Raw genomic sequence first — 23,882 nt, forward strand, 5'->3', positions numbered from 1 at the left:
AATAACAGAAAATCTAAACAGACCTAAAACTAGTATGGAGATTGAATCAGTAATGAAAAATCTCACAGCAAAAAAAAGCCCTGGACCTGATGGTGTCACTGGTGAATCCTACCAAACATTTAAAGAACTAAAATCAATCCTTCTCAAACTTCTAAAAAACTGGAAAGGAGAAACACTTCCTAACTCACTTTATGAGGCCAGCATAACCTTGATATCCAAGCCAGACAAAGACACTACAAGAAAACTATGGACTAATATCCCTTATGAACATCAATGCAAAAATCCTCAACAAAATACTAGGAAACAGGATTCAGCAGCATACTGAAAAAATTACACACTGTGACCAAGTCAACCCACAGAATGGGAGAAAAAAATATCTTTGAATCATATATCTGATAAGGGATTAATATCCAGAATATATAGAGATTTCTAAAACTCAGTAACAACAACAACCAACCAAATTAAAAAATGGACAAAGGACTTGAAGAGACAGTTCTCCAAAGAAGATATACGAATGGCCAATAAGCACACAAAAAGATGATCAACATCACTAATCATTAGGGAAATGCAAATCAAATCACAATGAGATGCTACCTCAGACCCTTTAGGATGAGTACTGTAAAAAAAAAAAATAGAACAAGTGTTTGCAAGGATGTGGAAAACTGGAACCCTTGCACACTGTTGGTGGGAATGTAAAATGGTATAGCTGCTGTATAAAATAGTATGGGGTACCTCAAAAATTTTAAATAGAATTACCATATGATCCAGCAATTCTACTTCTGGGTATATTCCCAAAGGAACTGAAAGCAGGGTATCAAAGAGGTATCTGTACACCCACGTGCACAGCATTATTCCCAACAGCTAAAACATGGAAGCAACCGAAGTGACGAACAACGGATGAATGAATAAGCAAAATGTGGTATATACAAAAAATGGACTATTAGCCTTAAAAACAAAGGAAATTCTGCAATATGCTCTAACACAGATGAAACTTAAGGACATTATGGTAAGTGAAATAAGTCAGTTGCAATAAGACAAATATTTATGTATGATTCCACTTATATTAGGTACTTAAAAGTACTCAAAGGCATAGAAAGTAGAAGAATGATGATTTTCAGGGGTTGGGGCGGAGGGGAGAATGAGTTATTGTTTAATAGGTACAGATTTTCACTTTTACAAGATGGAAAGAGTTATTGGGATGAACGGTGGTGATGGCAGCACAATGTGAATGTACTTAATACTGCTGAACTGTACACTTAAAAATGGTTAAAATGGTAAATTTTATGTGCATTTTACCACAATGAAAAAAAGAAAAGAATGGATCATAGACTGTAAAAGAAGAATTAAAACCATAAAACTTCTGGAATAAATCGCTGTGGCCTTGGGTTAGGCAAAGACTTATTAACCAAAATCATGACATAAAAGAAAAAACTGATAAACTAGACTTAGTTTATCAATAATAAATCGCTGTGGCCTTGGGTTAGGCAAAGACTTATTAACCAAAATCATGACATAAAAGAAAAAACTGATAAACTAGACTTCATCAACATTAAAAATTTTTCTGTTTCAAAAGACACCATTAAGAAAGTAAGAAGGCAAGTCACAGTCTGGGAGAGAATATTTGCAAGTCATATATTTGATAGAGGTCCTGTATCCAGAATTTTACAAAATAATAATAAGACAACACACATAAAAATGGGCAGAAGGGGGCTTCCCTGGTGGTGCAGTGGTTGAGAATCTGCCTGCCGATGCAGGGGACACGGGTTCGAGCCCTGGTCTGGGAAGATCCCACATGTCACGGAGCAACTAGGCCCGTGAGCCACAACCACTGAGCCTGCGCGTCTGGAGCCTGTGCTCCGCAACAGGAGAGGCTGCAACAGTGAGAGGCCCGCGCACCGCGATGAAGAGTGGCCCCTGCTTGCCGCAACTAGAGAAAGCCCTCGCACAGAAACGAAGACCCAACACAGACAAAAAATAAATTAATTTAAAATAAATGGGCAGAAGGTATGAAGAGACATTTCCCCAAATAAGATGTAAGAATAGCTGATGAGTAAATGAAAAGATGTTCAAAATCTCTAGTCATTACGGAATTGCAAGTTAAAGTGAGACAGCCACTCACATAGCCACTAGTGTGGCTATAATCGAAACAAGAGACAGGGCTTCCCTGGTGGCTCAGTGGTTGAGAGTCCGCCTGCCGATGCAGGGGACACGGGTTCATGCCCTGGTCCGGGAAGATCCCACATGCCACGGAGCTGCTAGGCCCATGAGCCATGGCTGCGGAGCCTGTGCTCCGCAGCGGGAGAGGCCACAACAGTTGAGAGGCCCGCGTACCTCAAAAAAAAAAAAACAAAACAAAACAAACAACAAAAAAAAACCAAGAGACAGTATCAAGTGTTGACAGGGATGTGGAGAAACTGGAAGAACCCTCATATATATTGTTGGGAATGATAAATAGTACAGCCACTTTGGAAAACAGCTTGAAAAGACACTTAAATAAAAGTTAAACATAAATTACCATACAACCCAGCAATTTCACTCCTAAGTAATCCACCTAAGAGAAATGAAAACACCTCCACACAAAGACATGTATCAAACGTTGATAGCAAATGTCCATCAACTGGGGAATAAATAACATGTATACAATGGAATGCTATTCAACAATAAAGTGAGGTGAATTACTGACACATCCTATAACACAGACAAACCTCAAAAACATTATGCTAAGTAAAATCCAGATATGAAAGAATACATGTTGTATGAGTCCATTCACATTAGATACCAGAATAGGCAAATCTATAGGGACACAAAGTAGATCAGCAGTTGCCACGGGTTGAAGGTGGAGTAGAAATTGACTACAAATGGATATAAGGGAATTTTGAGGGATGATAGAAACGTTCTAAATTTAGACTATAGTTATGGTTGCACAGTTCTTTAATTTATTATAAATTGTTGAGTTATATACTTAACGATGGGTGAATCTTATAGTATGTAAATTATAACTCAGTAAAGCTTTTTTTTTAAAAAAAGGACACCCATGATTCCACTATTTTACTTAAAAACTAGACTATTACCCATACCATGTGCCCTCCAAAAGAGTAACAAATTTAGTGTTTATCATTTCCATCTTTTATTGTTGTCTTATAGATGTAACAGGAAACAATATATTTTCATTTTGCTTTACTTTTTATTATGAAATTTTTCACCCATATACTCTACACCTAGTTTTAACAATTGTTAAGATCTTCCTTAACAATTTATCCCACCCCCTTTTTTGCTTAGGTATTTTAAAGTATTGACATCATGACATTTCATCTTAAAATTCACATGCAGCTAGCTACAAAAAATAAATTTTCTAATTTAACCATAATGTCATCACACCTAACAAAAATACTGCTTAATACCTACTTCATATTTAAATTTATTCAATTGTATAAAAATGTCTACTATTGCTAATCTAATTTGGGTCTTGACATTACACTGGTCATTCTTAAATCTCCTTTAATGCAGAACCTCTCCTCTCCACAGTCCACCTTTTCTTCTCCATAATACTTTCTTGCTGAAGAGACCAGGCCAGTTGTCCTACAAAATGTCCATCTTCTAGATTTCCCTAATTGCTTCCATTAGATATCAGTTAACTTGTATATCTAATCCCTATAGTTCTTGTAAAATGGAAGTCAGATCTTCAGGCTTGATTTATGTACAGCTTAAACATTTTTGGCAGAGTGTTTAGTTTTGCTTGATTTTACATTTTATAAAATTGGTATCACATAGTTCTAAGACATTTTCACTTAACATTCTCTTTTGGATTCATCCATTTTGTTGCCTAGAGCTACACATTAATTTTCACTACTGCATAAACCATCGTGTGATTATATTTAAAATTTATTCATTCTACTTTAGATTAACATTTGGATCTTTCCATGGTGTTTTTTTTTTTTTTTTGGCTGGTCTATTACACATTGATAAGCATTCAAGTACAGTTCCCAGGACACATGGGAAAGTTTCTCTAGGGCATGTATACCTATATGAGAACTGGTAAGTCTTATCAGTGGTCAGCAAACTATGGCCCAAAAGGGGCCTGTTGCAGTTTTCTGTAAATAAAATTTTATTGGAACACATCCATGCTCATTTATGTATTGCCTATGGCTGCTTTGCCTATGAACTCTACAGTAGCAGAGTTCAGTAGTTGTGAAAAAGATTTGATATGCCCCAAAGCCTAAAAATTTGCTACCTGTCCCTTTACAGAAGTTTACTGACTCCAGGGTTATAATGTATATCCAACTTTCCAAGAACACCAAACTTATACAAAATATTTGTACTAATTTACACTTCCACCATTGTAAACTGATCCATAACTCCCTTGATTTATAACCTCTGAATCTCGGTATTTCCAATCTTCATAATTTTTGCCTGTTAGTGGGGAAAAAAATGGTATCTCAGTGGGGTCTTAATGTGCATTTCTCCAACAGTAGCAAAGTTGGACATTTTTTTCATGTTTTTGCTATTAATTTTTCCCTGTTCTGTAAAATGCCTGATGTCTCTTACCTATTTTAAAAAATTTTTATCCTATGAGACAGTAAGAAAACAAGACAACAATCTCTTTTTTAACCATGTGACAGTTGTTATATATCTGGACACTAATAGAGATCAGTTCCGTGTTTTGAAAATAGCTTCTCTCAATTTGTGCCTTGTCTTTTAAATTCTTTTTAGTATTTTTGTGGAAAATAAGTTACTTATTTTGAACAGCATCCAATTTAACAATCTTTCATTTTATAGTGTCTTTGTTAAGTTTTCCCCTACCCCCAGGTCAGAAACATATTCCCCTATATTTTATAGTTCTAAGGGTGGTATAATTTGTATTTCATATACAAGTATTTAATCTGTGTGGAACAGATTTTAATGTATGATGGAAGGTAGAAATCCAATTTGATTTTTCTAATGACTAACAACTGTTCCTTGCTCTTTCATATGTAAGACATTATGATGTGATGAGCACATTGCAATATTAGCACAGGAATAAATGGACCCGTGTAATAGAATACAGGTATACCTCGTTTTATTGTGCTTTGCTTTATTGCGCTTCACAGATATTGCGTTTTTGACAAACTGAAAGTTTATAGCAATCCTCTATTGTCAGATGATGGTTAGCATTTTCTATCAGTAAATTATTTTTTAATTAATGTATGAACATTTTAAAAGACATAATGCTATTGCACACTTAACAGACTACAATATAGTGTAAACATAATTTATATGCACCGGGAAGCCAAAAATTCGTGTGACTCATTTTACTGTAGCATTTGCTTTACTGTGGTGGTCTGGAACTGAACCAGCAGTATCTCCTAGGGTACTCCTGTAGTTTTCAGTGTACAGGTCTTTCACCTCCTTGGTTAAATTTATTCCTAGGTATTTTATTTTTCTGATACAATTGCAAATGGGATTGTTTTCTTAATTTTTCTGATAGCTCATTATTAGTGCATAGAAATGAAAGACATTTCTGTACCTTGGTTTTGTACCCTGCAAAGTTCATTTATTAGTTCTAACAGTTTTTTGGTGAAGTCTTTAAGGTTTTCTATATTACAGTTGACCCTTGAACAATCCGAGTTTGAATCACATGGGTCCACTTATACGTGAATTTTTTTTCAATAGTAGATACTATAGTACTACATGATTTACTGTTGGCTGAATCTGTGAATGCGGAACTCCAAACACAAAGGAACCTCTAATATAGAGGAACTGTGTATACAGAGGGCCAACTATAAATTATACATGGATTTTTGACTAAGTGGAGGATTGTCACCCCTGACCCCTGCATTGGTCAAGGGTCAACTGTAGTATCAGTCATCTGCAAACAATGACAGTTTTATGAATTCCTTTCCAATCTGGATGCCTTTTATTTCTTCTTCTTGACTAATTGCCCTGACTAGGACATCCAATACTATGTTGGACCAAACTGTTTATAACAGGTTACCTCTTCATAAGCAGTGTACTATTCATTATGCTGTATCCTCAGCAACACTTCAAATCATCAGACTCTGATTTTTGCCAACATGGAGGATAAATAATATTCTCACTGTGGTTTTAATTTGCATTTCCCTGATCACAAAAGAGGGTGAACATCTTTTTGTATGTTTTTAAGGACATGTAAATATCCTCTTTTGTGAGTACTTGTTTTTCCACCCATTCTTCAATTGAATTCTTCTCTGGAAAAAAATCTTTTCCTACTCTGGAGATCATCCTTTCACTTTTCTAATTTACTTTGATGAAAAGAAGTCCTTGATTTAAATCTAGTGGGTTTTGTGTCTTCCTTACCCTAAAATCATAAACATATTCTTCTTATATTTGTACCTAAAAGAACACTGCCTTTGACTTTTAGGTCTTTGATCCACTGTGGATGAATTTTTGTGTATGATGTGAAGTAATAATCCAATCTCTTTTTTCCATAAATATATTCAGCTGGCCCCCAAAACCCACTTATTCTAAAAAGTACATCCTTTTCCCAGTAATACTCCACATCATTCTGTTATAAATCAAGGGTACATACATGGTTGGTCTGTTTATGGGCCATTTTGTTCTAATGGTCTATTTGTCTATCACTGTGCCAAATCCTTTCAGTATTAATTATTAGTTTTATAAAAAAAAATCTTGGATATGTGATAGCTCAAGTCCTCCTATCTTTTTCTTCCTCAAGAGCATTTTGGCTATTTTTGGTCCTTTGCACTTTCACATTAATTTTTAGAAGTGATTTCATTTTTATTTTAAAAACTAAATTGTGATTTCAATTGGAATTACACTGATTTTATAGATTAACTTGAGGAAAAGTGACCCCTTTATAATAAGTCTGCCAATCCATGAATATGGTATGTGTCTCCATTTAAGTCTTTACTATCTTTCAATAAAGTTTTATAATTTTCCCAATATAGGTCTCACAGATCTTTTATTAGATTTATTTCTAAGTATTATTATAATCTATTATTGTAAAAAGCATTTTGCTTTTTTTAAAAAGTTATTTATTTATTTTGCTGCACTGGGTCTTAATTGCAGCACATGGGATCTTCATTGCCCCATGAAGGATCTTAGTTGCAGCATGCGGGATCTAGTTCCCTGACCAGGGGTTCACCCCGGGCCCCCTGCAGTGGGAGCGCAGAGTTAACCACTGGACCACCAGGGAAGTCCCGCATTTTGCTTTTAAATTACACTTTCTGCTGTTACTGGCATAGAGGAATACAAATAATTATTGAAAATGTTTTTTCATTTAAAGTTTAGTGCAAGGAACTAAGACTAGCATCATAAAAAACCTTTTGTCAGCCTCCCTGCAAGGAATGCGAAAATAACTTTCTTTATTTCACAAACTCCCACCTATACTTCCACAAGTGTAAAATGGTACAGCCATTTTGGAAAACTCTTTAGTAGTTTTTTACAGTTACGTCTACCCCATGACACAGCAACTGCATTCTTAGGTTTTTACCTAAGAGAAATTGAACACATGTTCATAAAAGAACTTGTACACAAATGTTCATAGCAGCATTATTCACAATAACCAAAAAGTGGAAACAACCCAAATGTCCAACTGATGAATACAGAAATAAAATTAAATACAATGGAATGCTATTAACAATAAAAAGGAACTGTAGCATGTCCTGATACATGCTACAACATGGATGAACTTAAAAACCATCATGCTAAGTGTAAGAAGTCAAAAAAGACTACATATTTTATGATTCCATTCATATAAAATGTCCAGAATAGGCAAATATATAAAAACAGAACATAGATTAGTGGTTGCCTAGGCCAGGGGAGAGGGGAGGATAGGGCAAAAGTGGTATAGGTAATGGGCACGAGGTTTCTGTTGGGGATGATGGAAATAATCCAAAATTAGATTATGGTAATGGCTGTACAACTCTGTAAATATACTAAAATCCACTGAATAGTACACTTAAAATGGATAGCTTTTATAGTATCCATAAATTATACCTTGATAAAGCTGTTTTTTAAAATGTCATAGCAGCCTTATTCATAACTGTCAAAAAATGGAAACAAACCAAATGTTCATCAACAGGATGAATAAACAAACACATTGTGATACATTTACACCACAGAATATAATTTAACAATGAAAAGGAAAAAGCTACTCCTACACAACAACAAGGATGAATCTTCAAACATTTTACTGAGGGTAAGAGCCAGACCAAAGAATAACATACTGTATGCTTTATTTTAAATAAAGAGGCAAGACTAATCTATGATGGTAGAAATCACAAAAGTGGTTGCCTGTGGGGGACAGGGGAGGGCATGAGAGAATGACTGCGATGGGGCAGAAGGGAATTTTTTGTAATGTAATGAAAATGTTCTTTATCTTGATAGAAATATATGTCATATAACTTTATGTATGTGTCAAACCTCATCAAACTGCACACTTAAGACTGGTACATTCTATTGTGTGCAAATTATACTTCAATTAATAAACCTAGCTTCCCACTGAGTACCTGTTTCCTATCTGAAGAACACATCATTTATGGAGTAAACTGACAAGTATAAACGCACTGATTAACAATTATTTTCATATTTCTAAGGGCTCCATGCCAACTCTTAGAAGAATAGCCTCCCAGCTTTACAGTTAAAAAAAACAAAGAAAAAAACCCCCCAAATAGTTTTAAGATACTTTAATATACAGTAACATGTAAACTTCAAAATGTTCCATCTGTATGTTATTCCTCTTTTGCCACACTTAAGTGCTTTGAATTTATTCCAAGAGGAAATCAAAATAATGGTGTTCTTTATATAAGCATAGTATTAAAGATGACAGTATATATAGGATAAGTCTACTTTCTTCTCTCCCCTAGAACAGACCCTGATGAACTCAAGTCTTGAATTTGACTTGAAATAATTATTTGTTAAACCCTTACTATGCAATTAGTACTATGCTACGTATCAGCTACTCTCACGGAACTCACAATTTACTACGAAAGACAAAAACCAACACACGATATAATAATAAACACAATAATTAAGCACTCTTCTATACACGTCAGGGATGGCAAATACCTGTAAAGCATGCAGCCACTTCTTCCTCTTTAATAAATGGCAAACATAATTAACTGATAGTGTGGCACTTTTTCTTGCTGAGCAAGGATGCAGTCTTAAAATTCTTCTTAATGCAGAACTCCATGAAGGCCCTAACAATGTGCTTGAACTGGCAGAGGAATTAAAACCTATATGCTTCTGTTACAGTGTGATAAAAATACACAGAAGAAGCAGACCAAAAAAGGCTAGAGAAAGTTTTAGAAAGAAAGCAGAACATTCACTCATCAACCAACATTCATTTACATTACCTATTATGTGAAAGGAGTTAGGACTACCAAAGAAATTAAAGCAGTAAAATATGGCCGCAGACTTCCAAAAACTCAAATTCCAGTGAAGAAACAAAACAATGATAAAACAGGGTGTTGAGTGATATTAAGAATACACAGGATGTTTGGGCATCTAAATAAGACCATGATTAGTGAACCCTTCCAGGAAAAAGTGACTCTTCGGCCGAGTGCTGACACATAGTTAGCCAAAGAAAAAAAGATGGAAAGGGTGTGACATCACCAACATGGTGACATAGGTTGTTCCTGATTTCACTCCCCCTCACAAGAACTAACAACTATCCACGGACAAGACACCACTGAGAAAGATGGAAGGGAAGAATACATGGGAGGCAAGGTAGTATGAAAAAATACAGCACGTTCAGAAGAACTCTAAATACTCTTGCATGGCTTGACACAGAGTCAATCTTGAAATATGAGAAGGACTTTAAAATGTAGTAAGAGAATGACAATAGCTGGGATACTACTGGTTTCATAAACTCTACCATTCAATTATTACTGTATGCATGTATTCCTGAAGTAATAAATTTAAATTTAATGAAGAACAAGCTCTAAAGAAATAACAGATCAAGCAAATAATCATTAACAGCTACTAAAAGCATCACGTGAAAGTCTGATGGGAAACTTTATATTGGCTCACAAACCTGAACCCACTAATCAATTTTTAAAATAAACTTTTAATTGCAGAATAGTCTTAGATTTACAGAAAAGTTTCACATAGTACAAAGTTTCCATATATCTCTCTCACCCAGTTTCCCCTGTTGATAACTTCTTAATTATGGTACATTTGTTACAACTAAGGAACCAACATTGGTATATTACTCTAATTAGACTCCACACTTTATCTGGATTTCCCTAGAAGCAGTTCTTCTCTAATGTCTTTTTTCTGTTCCAAGATTCCATCCAGGATATATTACATTTAGTTACCCTGTCTCCTTAGCCTTCTCTGATCCATGACATTTTCTCAGACTTTGTTTTAGATGACCTTGATATTTTCAAGTCATACTGGTATACTGGTCAGGTATTTTGTAGAACATCCCTTGATATGGGTTTGTTTGATGTTTTTCCCATGATTAGACATGTGTTTTCAGAGGAATAGGCCATTCTCTTCACATCGTATCAAGGGTACATGCTATCAACATGATTTATCACTAATAATATAACATTGATCACCTGGTGAAGGCTGTGTTTGCCAGGTTTCTCCAGTGTAGTTATTTTCCCTCCCTTTCTGTACTCTATCTTTGGAAACAAGTTACTAAATACAGGCCACACTTAAGGGGAGTGGAAGGAGTTAAGCTCCCTCTCCTGGAGGGGGAATAAATCATGTAAGTTACTGCAAATTTTCTGTATGGGAGATTTGTCTCTTGTCTCTCATTTATTCAAATAACTTATTTATATTAGTATCAACTCAGGGATTTTATTTTGTTTCTCATATTGTCCCAGCTCTGGCCATTGCAAAGTATTTCAGGTTGGTTCCTATGTTCCTCTGATATGCCCCAAGCCTATCCTTTTGTTTTTTGAGCACTTCCTTATTTTCTGGCACTACAAGATGCTCCAGGCTCATCTTATATATACCCTGTTGCAGCCCTAGAAGTAGAGCCATTTCTCCAAGAAATTGTGGTTCCTTTTATTGGAGAATGATAGAACCACTGATCAATTTTAACATAATAACCAGACATTCTATGCCCCCTGATGCTGAGATGACAGGAAGTGTGACACACCACCCAGGAAATACTTTTGCTACCTTCTTCTCCAAAAAACAAACAAACAACAACAAAAAAACACCTGAACTTCACTGTATCAAGCCTCAAGAGCTAATTAATAGTTTATAGGAAATCCTATAAAGATGTAACCCTGAGGTCCCCCAGTAACTACGTGAACTGCCATGAGGTGAGGCCATAAATGGCAACTGAGACTTGGGAGAAAAATGAACTATCCTAAGGCTATATAAAATCCATGGCTCCAGTAACTATGAGGCCAGTTCTTTCCCTATTCTTCCATGGTTTGGCTATATGAACCAAATAAGTGTCTCCTTTCTTGCTTATGCTCAACTGAGTTCAGCTTCTGTTACTTATAACCAAGAGAGCTAACAAATATAATAAACATGAATAAGGGAAGGCATGGGAAGAAAAATGGATTCAGGACATTGAGAGGGGTAGGATATAGGTTGAATTGCTTAGGTAAAGTCAGATTTTAGGTGAGATTTTTTAAAGCTCAGGAGAATTTATTTGTTTTTAGAATTTAATGATCTATTATTGCTATTCTGTGTTTTGGTAGTATTAACTACTGGGTTCATTTTTTAGCATATAATAATTTCAGTCACACACTGACCATTTATCATAATTTTAGAAATCAACAGATCCCACATCTTACTTTTTAGCTAATATAATTAGGATCTAAAATGAATAAATTATTTATACAAGCTCATATATCCAAGGCAGACATGCTGAAAGCACAGTGCAATAAAAAAGAAATAGGCTGTGGAGCCACATAGGACTGGGTTTTTTCCCCGGTTCTTTCTCTCACCCAGTGCTTTTTCTTAATATAAAATTTTAATAGGTAGTACATAGACTAGATAGAAAATTCAACAGCTTATATTGTGAAAAGTAAGCCTTTCTCCTATCCCTGTCCCAGGAACCCCATCCTCCCCACCCTTTGGCAACCACTGTTACAACTTCTTGCATTCTCTTCTAGAGGTAGTCTATTTAGGCTTATTGAAGACTTGACCTTTTGGACTGCAAGACATATGATGATCACTATAATTTTAAAAGTTATTCAGTGGCATTAGAAGGACTGGAGTTGGGAAAGCCTGATAAAAGTGGGGCTAAAGAGAAAGGAGTAGCTACGTGATACTCTATCCAGAAGCACTGACATTTAAAAAGACAACAAGTTAAAATTAAAAACAAAAAAACTTTAAGGATCAACTAATGTTCCTTAAAGGCATGATTAGTTGAGGTTTTTAAGAGCACCTATTCTATTATTCACTCTGCTTGTCTAGAATTCTCTTGGGATCTTCTTGACTATTGCAGCAAATAATGGGGAGGGTACTGATTTAACAGTGTAACATCTCCTGGACATCTAACAAAGAAAATTTAATTGTTCCCACCTTCTACTCCTACAAATGTCATTTTTATTCCAATTGTTTTAGGGTGAGAGAGATTAAAAAGAACTGGGACTGAAAAGAAAACACTGAGATTAATAACATATAACCAAGATGGATGGAGAAAGAAAAGGGGGAATGATGAAATTAACCTGAGAACACGTTTAGCTAGCAGCTACAGAAATATACAGGCAGTTTAAGTACTCATCCTCACCAAGCAATAAAGTAACCATCTCTTCTTTTTTGAATTTTACCCAGTAAACTCCTGACTTAAAAGGGGATGGCTAAGATACCATGCATATTGCTCTCTACAGAGGTTAGGAATTTTACCCATGGGAAAAAATCTCTTGGCATAAGTGACATATTAAATATGGAAAGAATTAAGTCAATTATTGAGCATACAAGGTAACAAAACTTAGTACATTTTTAGGAGTAGAAAACATATCTCATTTTAGAGTTGAAATGAGAATTTTTTTCAGACTTATTTTTTTAACTCTCCAGAAAAAAGTTTTTCTAAATTCCTAGAACAATGGCATAACCATTGCACATTTAAATATCCAAGTCCCGAGAAAATAGGTAATAATTCTAACAGAAATACAACATAACTTTGGTATATTTTTAACAAGTGTCATAGGATAATGTGAATTACATATTCTTTTGACCAATTTCTTAAAACAGTTATGTAGGAAATAAATTATAATTAGAATGCATTTACAAATGTTTAAAATGTCTTAATCATCAGGATTACTCAAAGTGAATTTTATTACACATCAAATTATTTAATAATAGAAAACAGCTCTAAAACTATAATGGGAGACAAAACATATGCTATGTCACATACCTATGCTTGTTTAAATACGACTTGGGTTAAATATATTAAATAGATGAGATCCTGTCAGTCTGCATTTTTTTCTTTCAAATCAGTGAAGAAGAAAAAGCAAGCATGAATAGTTTATAAAAATTATTTTTCCCTCCACTACCAGTTGCTGGTAGTATCAAGAACAGTGTGTACCATTTGTATCTGCTTTCTCATTTGCATAAAACTATCTTCCAAATAAATCAATGGGTAAAAAAAAATTGAAATCAGTCCAAAAGTACATGTTTTCCACTTTCAAACATAATACTCAGTCTATATTTGCAGTCATTTAAATTTTAATCTAAAAACAGTGACAGTGGTTTGTAAATAACTTCAAAAGAATTTCTATCATCTAACAACAAATCAATTTTGTGCTTGTGTGCACAGTTGAGGACTATATTATTAATGTAGTCAAAGAGTTATTTAGATGTGGTTTTCTTAGAGGTGGATTTCATTTCCCTGACCTGTCAAGAAAACAACAATAAAAAATGCTCAAAACCATGTATGCATTCTAAAGTGAAATCAAGGAACATCTGACCATTAAAAAAAATCAATTAGTGGAATTACTAACAAGAATAATATGTAACAGAAGAATAATAAAACTTTCAATTATTACCTAAAGAAGTCAAAAGAACTCTAACATTAGTACCTTCCTCAATATTAGAAGATATTTTATAGTAGTATCTTCCAATTCTAAAAGGTTTATAGAGGCTGTATTAGAGTCTTAAAAGAAAAAAAGTAACCAATAACACTAGGAAATTATGTGTAGGCTGCACTACCCTCTAATGGTGAATGGTAAGAGAAGTATATGATCAGGTTATCTTATCCACAGATATAAACTATAAAATCACAGCTTACCTCACAATTTCCATAATTCCAAAATATCTTGAGTCATGGTTTCAGGATGTTTTTTAGTAAAGATTGAAGTGTTACACCACTTTTCCCTAAAATTTTAAGCTTACATGTGGTAACCTTCGGACACAGAACAATTAGGATGCTAAAGTCAAACGATATTATACTGCATGCAAATAGTATTTTTATTCTACTGTAATGTACTTTATATCCTTTTAATTGCCAGAGACAGGATTGAGTTCATTCATGACAAGCTAATGGGTTAAATAGCTATGTCTCAAAACAGACTTACTGCTAAACACTAAAGTATCATTCTTGAAACCATCAAGTGGGCTTCCCTGGTGGCACAGTGGTTAAGAATTCGCCTGCCAACGCAAGGAACACGGGTTCGAGCCCTGGTCTGGGAAGATCCCACATGCCGCGGAGCAACTAAGCCCGTGCGTCACAACTACTGAGCCTGCGCTCTAGAGCCCGCAAACCACAACTACTGAAGCCCGTGCGCCTACAGCCCGTGCTCTGCAACAAGATAAGCCACCACAGTGAGAAGCCCGCACACTGCAACAAAGAGTAGCCTCCGCTCACCGCAACTAGAGAAAGCCCGCGCACAGCAGCGAAGACCCAACGCAGCCAAAAATAAATAAATTTAAAAAAAAAAAAAAATCAAGTGTTTTCTAGAATAAAGATGGTTATAATATTACTTACCTCAGTCTTTTTACTAATGTGATCTGTAAATGAAAAAAAATGGTGAGACTTTACTGAAGGACATAAACATATAGAATATTTCAGTATGTAAAAAATATTTAAACAAAGTTATTGAAAAGAATTTCAAAATTATAATAAGAGTTACAGAAGACATTTGGGGGTTGTCTGGGACTCACATCAGGATTTACTTTTCTAGGGATACGACATTAAAATTTACCATATAATTACTAATTTGCTCAGCTTAAAAGACTTCTATCCCAGTAAATGCCACCCATACCAAGGTGTATTATTAAATTTTAAACATTTGAATCCCATATACTTTAGATTTGTGGTTTCACATAATTTTGGGGGGGGGAGAACTTGCAGGGAGGTAAGTATGTCTAAAATCAATCACAAGGTACTGTTACTGTAAAAACTGTACGGATCACTGCCTTTGTGGAATAAAAGGTAGAATAGTAATTTGTGTCCTTCAAAACTGTTACCTAGTTTTTTTTTAATTTTAAAAATACATATCATAGTGATTTGATAATACTGTGAAAAAAATCCTAAAAATTAATGTATGTTTATAAATGAATACAAAAAAGATGGCATAACTATATCCAAATTAAATAAATCATTGACTTAGTAACAACAGTATTTCTGGGAAGTGATTACAAGGAAGACATAGGGAATCCACACAGATATAAGGTTGAACTAAAGTACAAATAGGTAGCAAGTGTTCTTAAATTGGAGATGATCAGGATATCTAATATTTAACAATGCTTCTCGTGCACAGCAGAAATTTTCCATTCTCAAGGACTAAAAATAATTTAATAGCATAGCTTCTTATGAGAAATCTATCTGAGAATCTAAAAGCTGGTCCAGTTCTCTAAAGCATCTGTTGATCAGAATAGAGTCCATAAACCCAGTAAATGTCAAAATCACATGTTTCAGGTCAAACTACCAAATCCTGGTGGGTTATCCAGTCATTCTTCTAGCACGTTCTACTTAGTATACAATGTGATGCCCGAAACCCAGGGAAGTACTATGACTGTGTTAATCATGTTTTGAAATAGTTGTACAGCTTCCCTTTAACATTATCATACTAATGTCTTTCTCAATGCATCTAATAAATTTACATGGTACTTAAACATATGAAAAATAAAGAAGTTTTAAAAAGCATTCTTTTCATGTCTCTGCCTAGTTTTTAATGACATAATTCTTACATTAAAATCTTTCTTACTAAAGTTGGAAATTTAACATATATCTGTTCTTTTTAACCCCGAAACAAAGCAACTTAGAGAAGCAGACTATAGGGAAAAGTTTCCTCATCCTTAAATGAAAATACGATCCTCTAAATTTATTCCTAACTTCACAGGTAGGCTTGTTTCTGAAAACAAAGTATTTTGGGGTTTTGTTTTTTTTTTAGATTATTGCTACGGTCTTATTAATCCTCATGGAACAAATGCCCAACATATTAAGCTTAAATTCATGAGTCAAACTGACTTCTTGGTCAATGAAGAAACAGGTGTTCATTTGGTCAGCAACTATTCCTTTTTCTTTTTGAATATAGTTCCTTGCACTATACAGTAGGACCTTGTTGTTTATCTGGTTAGCAACTATTCTGATTGGTATAAGCACAGCACTCTTCATTAAAATTTTCTGTGATGACAGTAATGTTCTATACCTGTGCTGTCTAACATTGAAGCTACTAGTTACATGTGGCTACTGAGCACCAAATGTGGCTAATGCAACTAAGGAATTTTAAATTTTAGTTCATTTTAATTAACTTATCTTTAAATTGCCACACATGAATAGTAGTTACCATATTATACAGCACAGACTTAGAGTTTTCACCATTTCCCAATTCAAAAATAATGTGCTTTGTGCTCGGTCTTCGAAAGTTCAGTGGATGGTATAATTTCCTTCTGTCTTCTTTGTTCAATAAAACCAATACAAATGATATTATAAAGAGATTTCTGGTAATAAGTCTCATTCTAAAAATTTACATTTTAATTTTCTAAGATATAGTTCCAGATAACTTGAAGAGGTTAACCAATAATGGATGAAATCTGAAAATACTATTCCTGGTCTAGTGTAAGCCAAATCAATTTATGTATAAGGACAATATGTTTCAAGATGACTCAAAAACTACAAATATCAATTTTTATTTTCAGTGAGTTTTAGAAAAGGAACGAATTCAGAATTACATAAAGACAAATTCTTATTGAAATTTTATGAGGTTTTAATGACTGATTTTAAATTACTTTAACCCCGAAATAGTTTATTTTCAAGCAGGTTTACATTTTTTACATTCTAAGTAACATATTAATAAAACAATCTTTACTTATTTTAAAAATTAGAGAGGTACTTAAAATGAAATTATACAAGGACTAAGAATAGCTTCTCTAGTGTAACAGATTTCATACGTATATTACCTTCAGATTGAAACTTTTTTAGTGATATTGGGAGAGGTTTGTCTTTTCCCTGATGAGTCTTTCTTTTGTCTTTTTTATTCATAACCCTTGACTGAGCTGATGCATTTTCAGCATTTTCATATTCCTAAAAAAAATTACCAACAATAATTAAGCTTGGTTTAACACTAGTAAAATCAACTAACCAATGGGCAATATGTTTCTTAAAGTTTTATTTTTTAAAGATAAGAGGCAAATAAGAAAATCAAAACATAGGCTAGCCAAACCGTATAAAAAGACACCTGTTTATTTATACACTCAATCTCTTCCCTCTTAAACACTAAAATAAAAATAAAAAGGTATTCCTTGGTCTGTAACTCCTAGTTGCCACCCTCTTCTTCATTTCAGGACCAAACTTAACACAATAATCTACAGTCAATTTCCTTTCTTAACCACACTGAAATCTGGATTCTGCTAGTCTCTGACACTAAAATTAAAGTCAACCTTCTCTTCAATGCCAAACCCAAAGACATTATGTTTTCAAGCATCTCTTGGTTTTCTCAATACACTTCTGACTATTCTTAAGTCTCCTTCACTGGTTTCTCTTTCCCCAACTATATTCTTAAAAATGCAGCCGCTGTTTACCATTATTCCATTCTTAACCCATTCTTCTTATGCTTTATACCTGTTGTTCCTCAAACTCAAAATTTAAAGTTCTACCTGATAACTTGTGTATGTACAGACAACTCAAACAGAATGTTCAATAAACATCTGCAAACTAAATATGTTCACCCTGCCTTCCCTGCTTGATCTTCTAGTAAGTACCTTGCTTAATGCCACCATCATCTACACAACTGTCTAGGCTAGAAACCTCAGTCATCCTTGCTTATTCTTCCTATACACTTCATATGCAAATTAGTCCCTAGGTCTTGTTGAGTTTTTCTCCTAAAGATCTCTTAAATCTATTCTCATTTATTCATACCTTCTGTCACTTCCCCTATCTTCTCTAGCTTGACACTGCAACACTCTCTAATTTTAGCCCCTCCATTCATCTTCTACACTGTTATGGCATAAGTTTCTAAAATGAAAACCTGAAATCAATCTGAAAGTTAAAAATATTCAATAGCTCTCTGCCAACAAATGTATAAAACTCAACCTCCTTAGCCTGTACATGAGGTTCTTTATATTCTATTCTGGTAGCAGTATCTCCAGCAACTCTAGGTCCGTAAATTATAGTTTTTCAAAACGCTACTCTTTCATGTGTACATGTCTTATGTACTTGTTACTCCTTCCCTGAGAATGCCTACTGCTGAACTTCTAATACATTGAGTAAGACTCCACTTTAAAAACGCTTTCCTAAGATATCCTGTCATTTGTGACAACATGGATAGACCTTGAGTACATTATGCTAAGCGAGATAAGTTAGACAGAGGAAGACAAGTACTGTATGATATCACTTATATGTGGAATCTTTAAAAAAAAAAAAAAAAGTCAAACCTGTTAAAATAAAATGAGTAAAATGGTGGTTACCAGGGGATGGGGATGGGGATGGGGGTATGGTGTTTTAAGTATACAAACTTATAATGAGTAATAAATAAACCATAGAGATCCAATGTACAATATAATGAATATAGTCAATAATACTATACTACAATGCTGTAATATGATGAATATTGCTTCACTGGCAATCATATTACAATATATAAATGTATCAAAGTAACACACTGTACACCTTAAATTTACAAATTGTAACATTCAAATTTATCAAATAAAAAGAATCCTTTCCTAAAACCCACCCCCATCAAAAGCACAGAAAATTCTTCTATCTTCCTGAATTCCCACTGCACTGAAAACATAAAATCTCTCAATACACTACAATTATGGGTGTGTCTCCTTCCACTGAACTCAACAGCTTGGACCATGTCTTTATCTTTGTCTGTTTACACACGTAACAACAAGGATTACAGTTATTTTTGATAATTCTGGATAAAAGGAATAGGGACATGGAAAATGAAACTAACACATATAGTGTACCAAGTCCAGTCTAACAGCAATCTTCATCCTCTTCCCTTGAGCTATAAATAAATAGCAAACTCATCTACTGTAAATGTTAATTCCTCTCCTCCCTTCCTCTTGAGCGAAGAAGCTAGTGTACATAGTATAAAGGCCCTTAAGCATGACCAGAGGCCATTTATGATCAACCACTGAGTAATCACAAGTTGAATAAACTTCACAGACCAAAAAAAATTCCCAATATATATAAAGGACTAAAATGTTAAATAATATGGAGATGATATAAATGCTCAATTTAAACATAGAAAATGGAAACAAACACTACTTTTTGCGCAAATGTCTCTACAGTTACAAGCTGTAGAATGCATTTCAACACACAGCCCAATATCAAAGCTTAGTGATAAATGCTGAATTCACAAGGCCAAATTATCAGAAATGTCCTTCTATTTACTTCAGTTAATTAGCAGTGTATCTCTAGCAGAGGGTCTCTTAATGGATGCCCCTGTACTCACAATTACTTAAATTTTTAAAATTTAACTATTTTCTATGTTCATTTAAAATAAGTTAAAATAAATCATCTGCTATTAGCCTCATTTCCTCTCTCCCCTTCATCTTGGTTGGAGAAATTTCTTAACTGAACATTCCAAATCACCGGACAAAGCTTAGTGTTTGTGTTTCTGTTATCTCTAACAACTTGAGGAGAAATCTCATGAAAACTTTATGTTAATTACTTTGTCACAAGGATAAATTTTTAGGACAAACTTTAAAGAACTTTTATACAAAATTCAGGAAGGGTGGTTCTAACTTTTGACCACTTAAACCTAAAACATCTAAATCCATAAATGTGTAAATACCTTTTTGTGTTCTTCATATTCTAATTTACTTAGCAACAATGCCTTCTCAAGATCTGCTTCAAACATTTCAGATGTCAGCTAAAAATAAAAATAAAGTTTAACGATAAACAGATAATAGCATTATACAACACGACACTATATACAGGATAAGAAAACAAATACTTCAATAAACAGTCTGGGTTCTCCAAAGTTATCTACCCATGCCAAAGTAGAGAACTCTGTGTTTTATAGAAGATACCAAAGCAAAAACTTACTATTTTGATATTTTTATTTTCTCATTGTCAATTATCTGTTGTATAATACATAATCTTTTTACTGTAACAAAACAAATTCTCACAAAGGAATTGACACTGTAACAGATGTTAAAGATGGTATCTAGTTTTGGACACAGAAAATATAACAGTGATTATTACTCAAAAATATAAGAATATTGAAAACTCAGTAAGCATTATAAAACATACCATTTACTTAATACAGACTAATTCACAGGTATAGAACCTTTAAATAAGGGACCAATTGTCCTGGTATATGCCTGATGTTACAGAAAAATTGTAGTGCATCTTTTTACTGCTATCTTTTTATTCCTTTTGTATGACTTCCCTACCTTTAAACTCCTCTAACACTATAATAAAATGATTCTTTGTGATCTGTATCTTTTGGTTCCTCTTTCTCACCACTCAATCTCACCTTAACTTCTCATAATCTAGCTTCTGCCACCCTCCAATCAAATTACTCTCTAAGAATTACTTTTCCTAATTGCCAAACAGAATTGGTACAGTGGTTGGATGGGGCTTTGGGTTGTCTACCTTGGGGGATAAGGTGTATCTGCAGCTGAATAGGATAGCTGCCACATGTAAACATCCTGGATTTGTTTACATGTATGTGTTGACCTATGCATACTGTATAATAAAAGCATAAATTTAGTAGGCATCGCTTGTTTTTGTCTGTCCATAATCCCTTCCTTTATTCCTTTGAATAACTACAATTCAATCCAGTGTCCTAGGATTCTAGTAAGACAGCCAATCACCTAATTTTATATACCACCCACTACCACACCCACACAAATATGTGTATGGTATCACCAACAACAGGATGGGAGCAAAGGACCTAACTCTTTTTTGTTCTCCTAGGAACTAAAATTTGAGAACACAAAGTAAGTGGGGTTCAATCAGCTGATGATAGCCTCTAAAAGTGAGTGTACTAATTCATGCCTCTGAGCACCCCAGAATTCCTTTATTTCCATCTTTCCCAAGGTCTCATTGTTTAGTTTTTAATTCAAATCTGTGAATCACTCAGTATCCTTTTGTCAAATTATTTTTTGCCAAAGTTATTCAGAATTGTTTCTGTTGTTTAACGATTTAAAAAAAAAAAAACTAAACTAAAACAGAAACCAATTCCAAAAAGAAGTCATCTGTTTCAAAAGGACACCTTAAAAAGTAGAAAAATGTTAACACTGGACACCATGAACTAATAAATCTTTTACTTCTAATCAAAGCATTTCATCCAATCCTATACTAAGACAACAAAAAGAGGGGGGAAAATAGGTTTATCACAGAAAAAAATTAATCTAACTCAGAGAAAAACAGTTAGAATTAAAATGGTAAATAAGGGCATATAGCACTCGAAATTCTGGTTAAGCCCCAAGTAAACTGTACATACTTTTTCTATGGAGTAACTGAAAAGAACTGAAGAATTAATTCAATCCAAATTAGTAACAATCAGGAAAAAGTAACCTTTTTTAAAAGGTTAACCTTTTAAATACTTTATTATATAAATGTATATTAAAAAACAATATACAGTTAAAAGGTAAAAAGGAAGTGGATTCATGTTAGTGTTACACAAAAAAGGAAGTTTACATCAATTTCTCCACCAAAACTCAAAGCAATCTGAGTACAAAATACTTCAATATAATTAGAGCATAGCAGTCATTCCAACATAGAAAAAGTAACAAAACTACTTAAGTTTATTCTGAGAAAAGTTGGTTAAATTTACCACTAAGCTTTTAATCCATACTAATGACATTTAACATTTACAGAAAACACATTTAAGATTATTTCCAATATGTCACATATTCTGACTGATATTCCAAAAATAAATTAGTGGGCAGAAGAGGAGACAAAGTTGGGAGTCTTGCAAGATGCGATTATTTTTTTTTCAAACTATCTCAAGTAACTTAGATATTAAGACAGCTGATTCTAAGAAAATGATAAAAACTGAATGAAATGGACCTTTTAAAAGCGAAAAATATGGCTCTCCCAAGCATTTGATTCTAAATACAGCAGTTTAAAGCTTACATTTACCTTTTAATTATTAACAAAAACTAATATACAAGGAAATACAATTAGGCAAAAATGATATAAATTTCAGTTTAACTCTTTGAAAACTAGGAAAAACTTACCAAATGTCACCATATGATCGTTTAGCCTATAAGGATTCACAGAGAACCCTCTATGTACTTTGCCTCTAGTCCTTTAAAGTAGCAGCAAAAATTTGGCTTTTGCCCTCAAAGAATTTCTACTCCAGTTGGGAATAAAAAACTAACACACATGACATACAGAAAATAGAGTAAGATATTAAAAGTGCTACAAAAGTTGACAGAAAATAGGTAAACAAGAAATAGAATTCAAAGAAGCATACAGAAAAGAAACTAAGTTGGTCCTTAAAGGAGAGATATAATTTGGATAGGTAGCAAAATGAATGGAAGAATTTTAGGAGGAAAGAGTCACGTGAACAAAAAGTGTGATATTAAGAATATATATATTATGGGATACATGATAAAAGATAAATTCTATGCAATACAAGAGAGATGTGGAAAAAACCCAGGCTTTGGAAGATCACACAGGTGGATAATTTAAATTTCTATTCCACCCATTCTAGCTGTGATCTGGGGCAAGTTATGTAACTTCTGTGAATCTCAGTTTCTTCATAAATAAAAAGGAAATAGAAATATCAACCTTGCAGTGTAGTTTTGAAAATTTTAAGCTATAATATATGTCAAGTACCTAGCACAGTGCCTACCTGGCACAAGAGTTACACACAATAAATTAGAATTCCCCTTCTCTATGCTGGAGAATAGCAGAAAATAAGATTGCTTAGGTAGGGTAAAATTAGGTTCCAGACACTCCCTATGGAGTCTGGAGTGTCACTCCCTGAATCCTATGGATTCAGGATAGATGAAAGAGGAAAACTGATAAGAGTAATTTTAAAGAAATAAACTGTCATATTAGAAGAATGAGAACTTAGAATCAATGGGTCTGGCTAAACCACTGTAGCCTCAGCATACAGGAACCTGGACCTGAACATAGCAATGCAGGAAACAAAGAAGGCTATTTCTCACCAAAGAATGACCAAGTTTCAGAACACTGATTAAATATGAAGAATGAATCAAAGATAAGATTTTTTGCTCCAGATAACAGAGAGAAAGGTAACACAGGACTACAATACCAGGAAAGAGAAAGAAAACATGATTCCAAATTCCCTAAACATGCCTTAATTAGACAATTAGTTAATCATAAGACTGCTGTCAATGTAATTAATCAGTACATGTAGAGGTAGAACTGGGAAGGAAAAAAAAAGAGTCTGGGCCTGAAAGACAGGCACTGGACATGAAAATGCAAATATAACCATGATTTTTAAAAAGTATCTTATATGTTAAGTTTGCAAATTGAGAATTCCTCATCATTTTCTTTGTACTTATGGGAGGAGGAGGAAAGGAAGAAAAAGAGGAAATAGTAGGCACTAAAA

General features: G+C 34.0%; 1 protein-coding gene across 3 annotated transcripts in view; it reads right to left on the reverse strand.

Annotated features, from left to right (window-relative positions):
* Window positions 1-23,882, reverse strand: part of GKAP1 (G kinase anchoring protein 1) — an 80,997-nt gene that overhangs the window by 40,022 nt on the left and 17,093 nt on the right. For all 3 annotated transcript variants that reach the window (XM_082843058.1, XM_082843057.1, XM_082843056.1), the window contains exons 5-7: window positions 20,139-20,216; window positions 17,296-17,419; window positions 14,879-14,901 (exon numbers count right to left, since the gene is read on the reverse strand). In XM_082843058.1, the coding sequence (XP_082699184.1) occupies window positions 14,879-14,901; window positions 17,296-17,419; window positions 20,139-20,216 (225 nt within the window). The remainder of the gene's footprint in view (window positions 1-14,878; window positions 14,902-17,295; window positions 17,420-20,138; window positions 20,217-23,882) is intronic.

The sequence above is a fragment of the Leucopleurus acutus genome, assembly GCF_964270905.1.
Source record: "Leucopleurus acutus genome assembly, chromosome: 7".
NCBI classification, from domain to species: domain Eukaryota; kingdom Metazoa; phylum Chordata; class Mammalia; order Artiodactyla; family Delphinidae; genus Leucopleurus; species Leucopleurus acutus.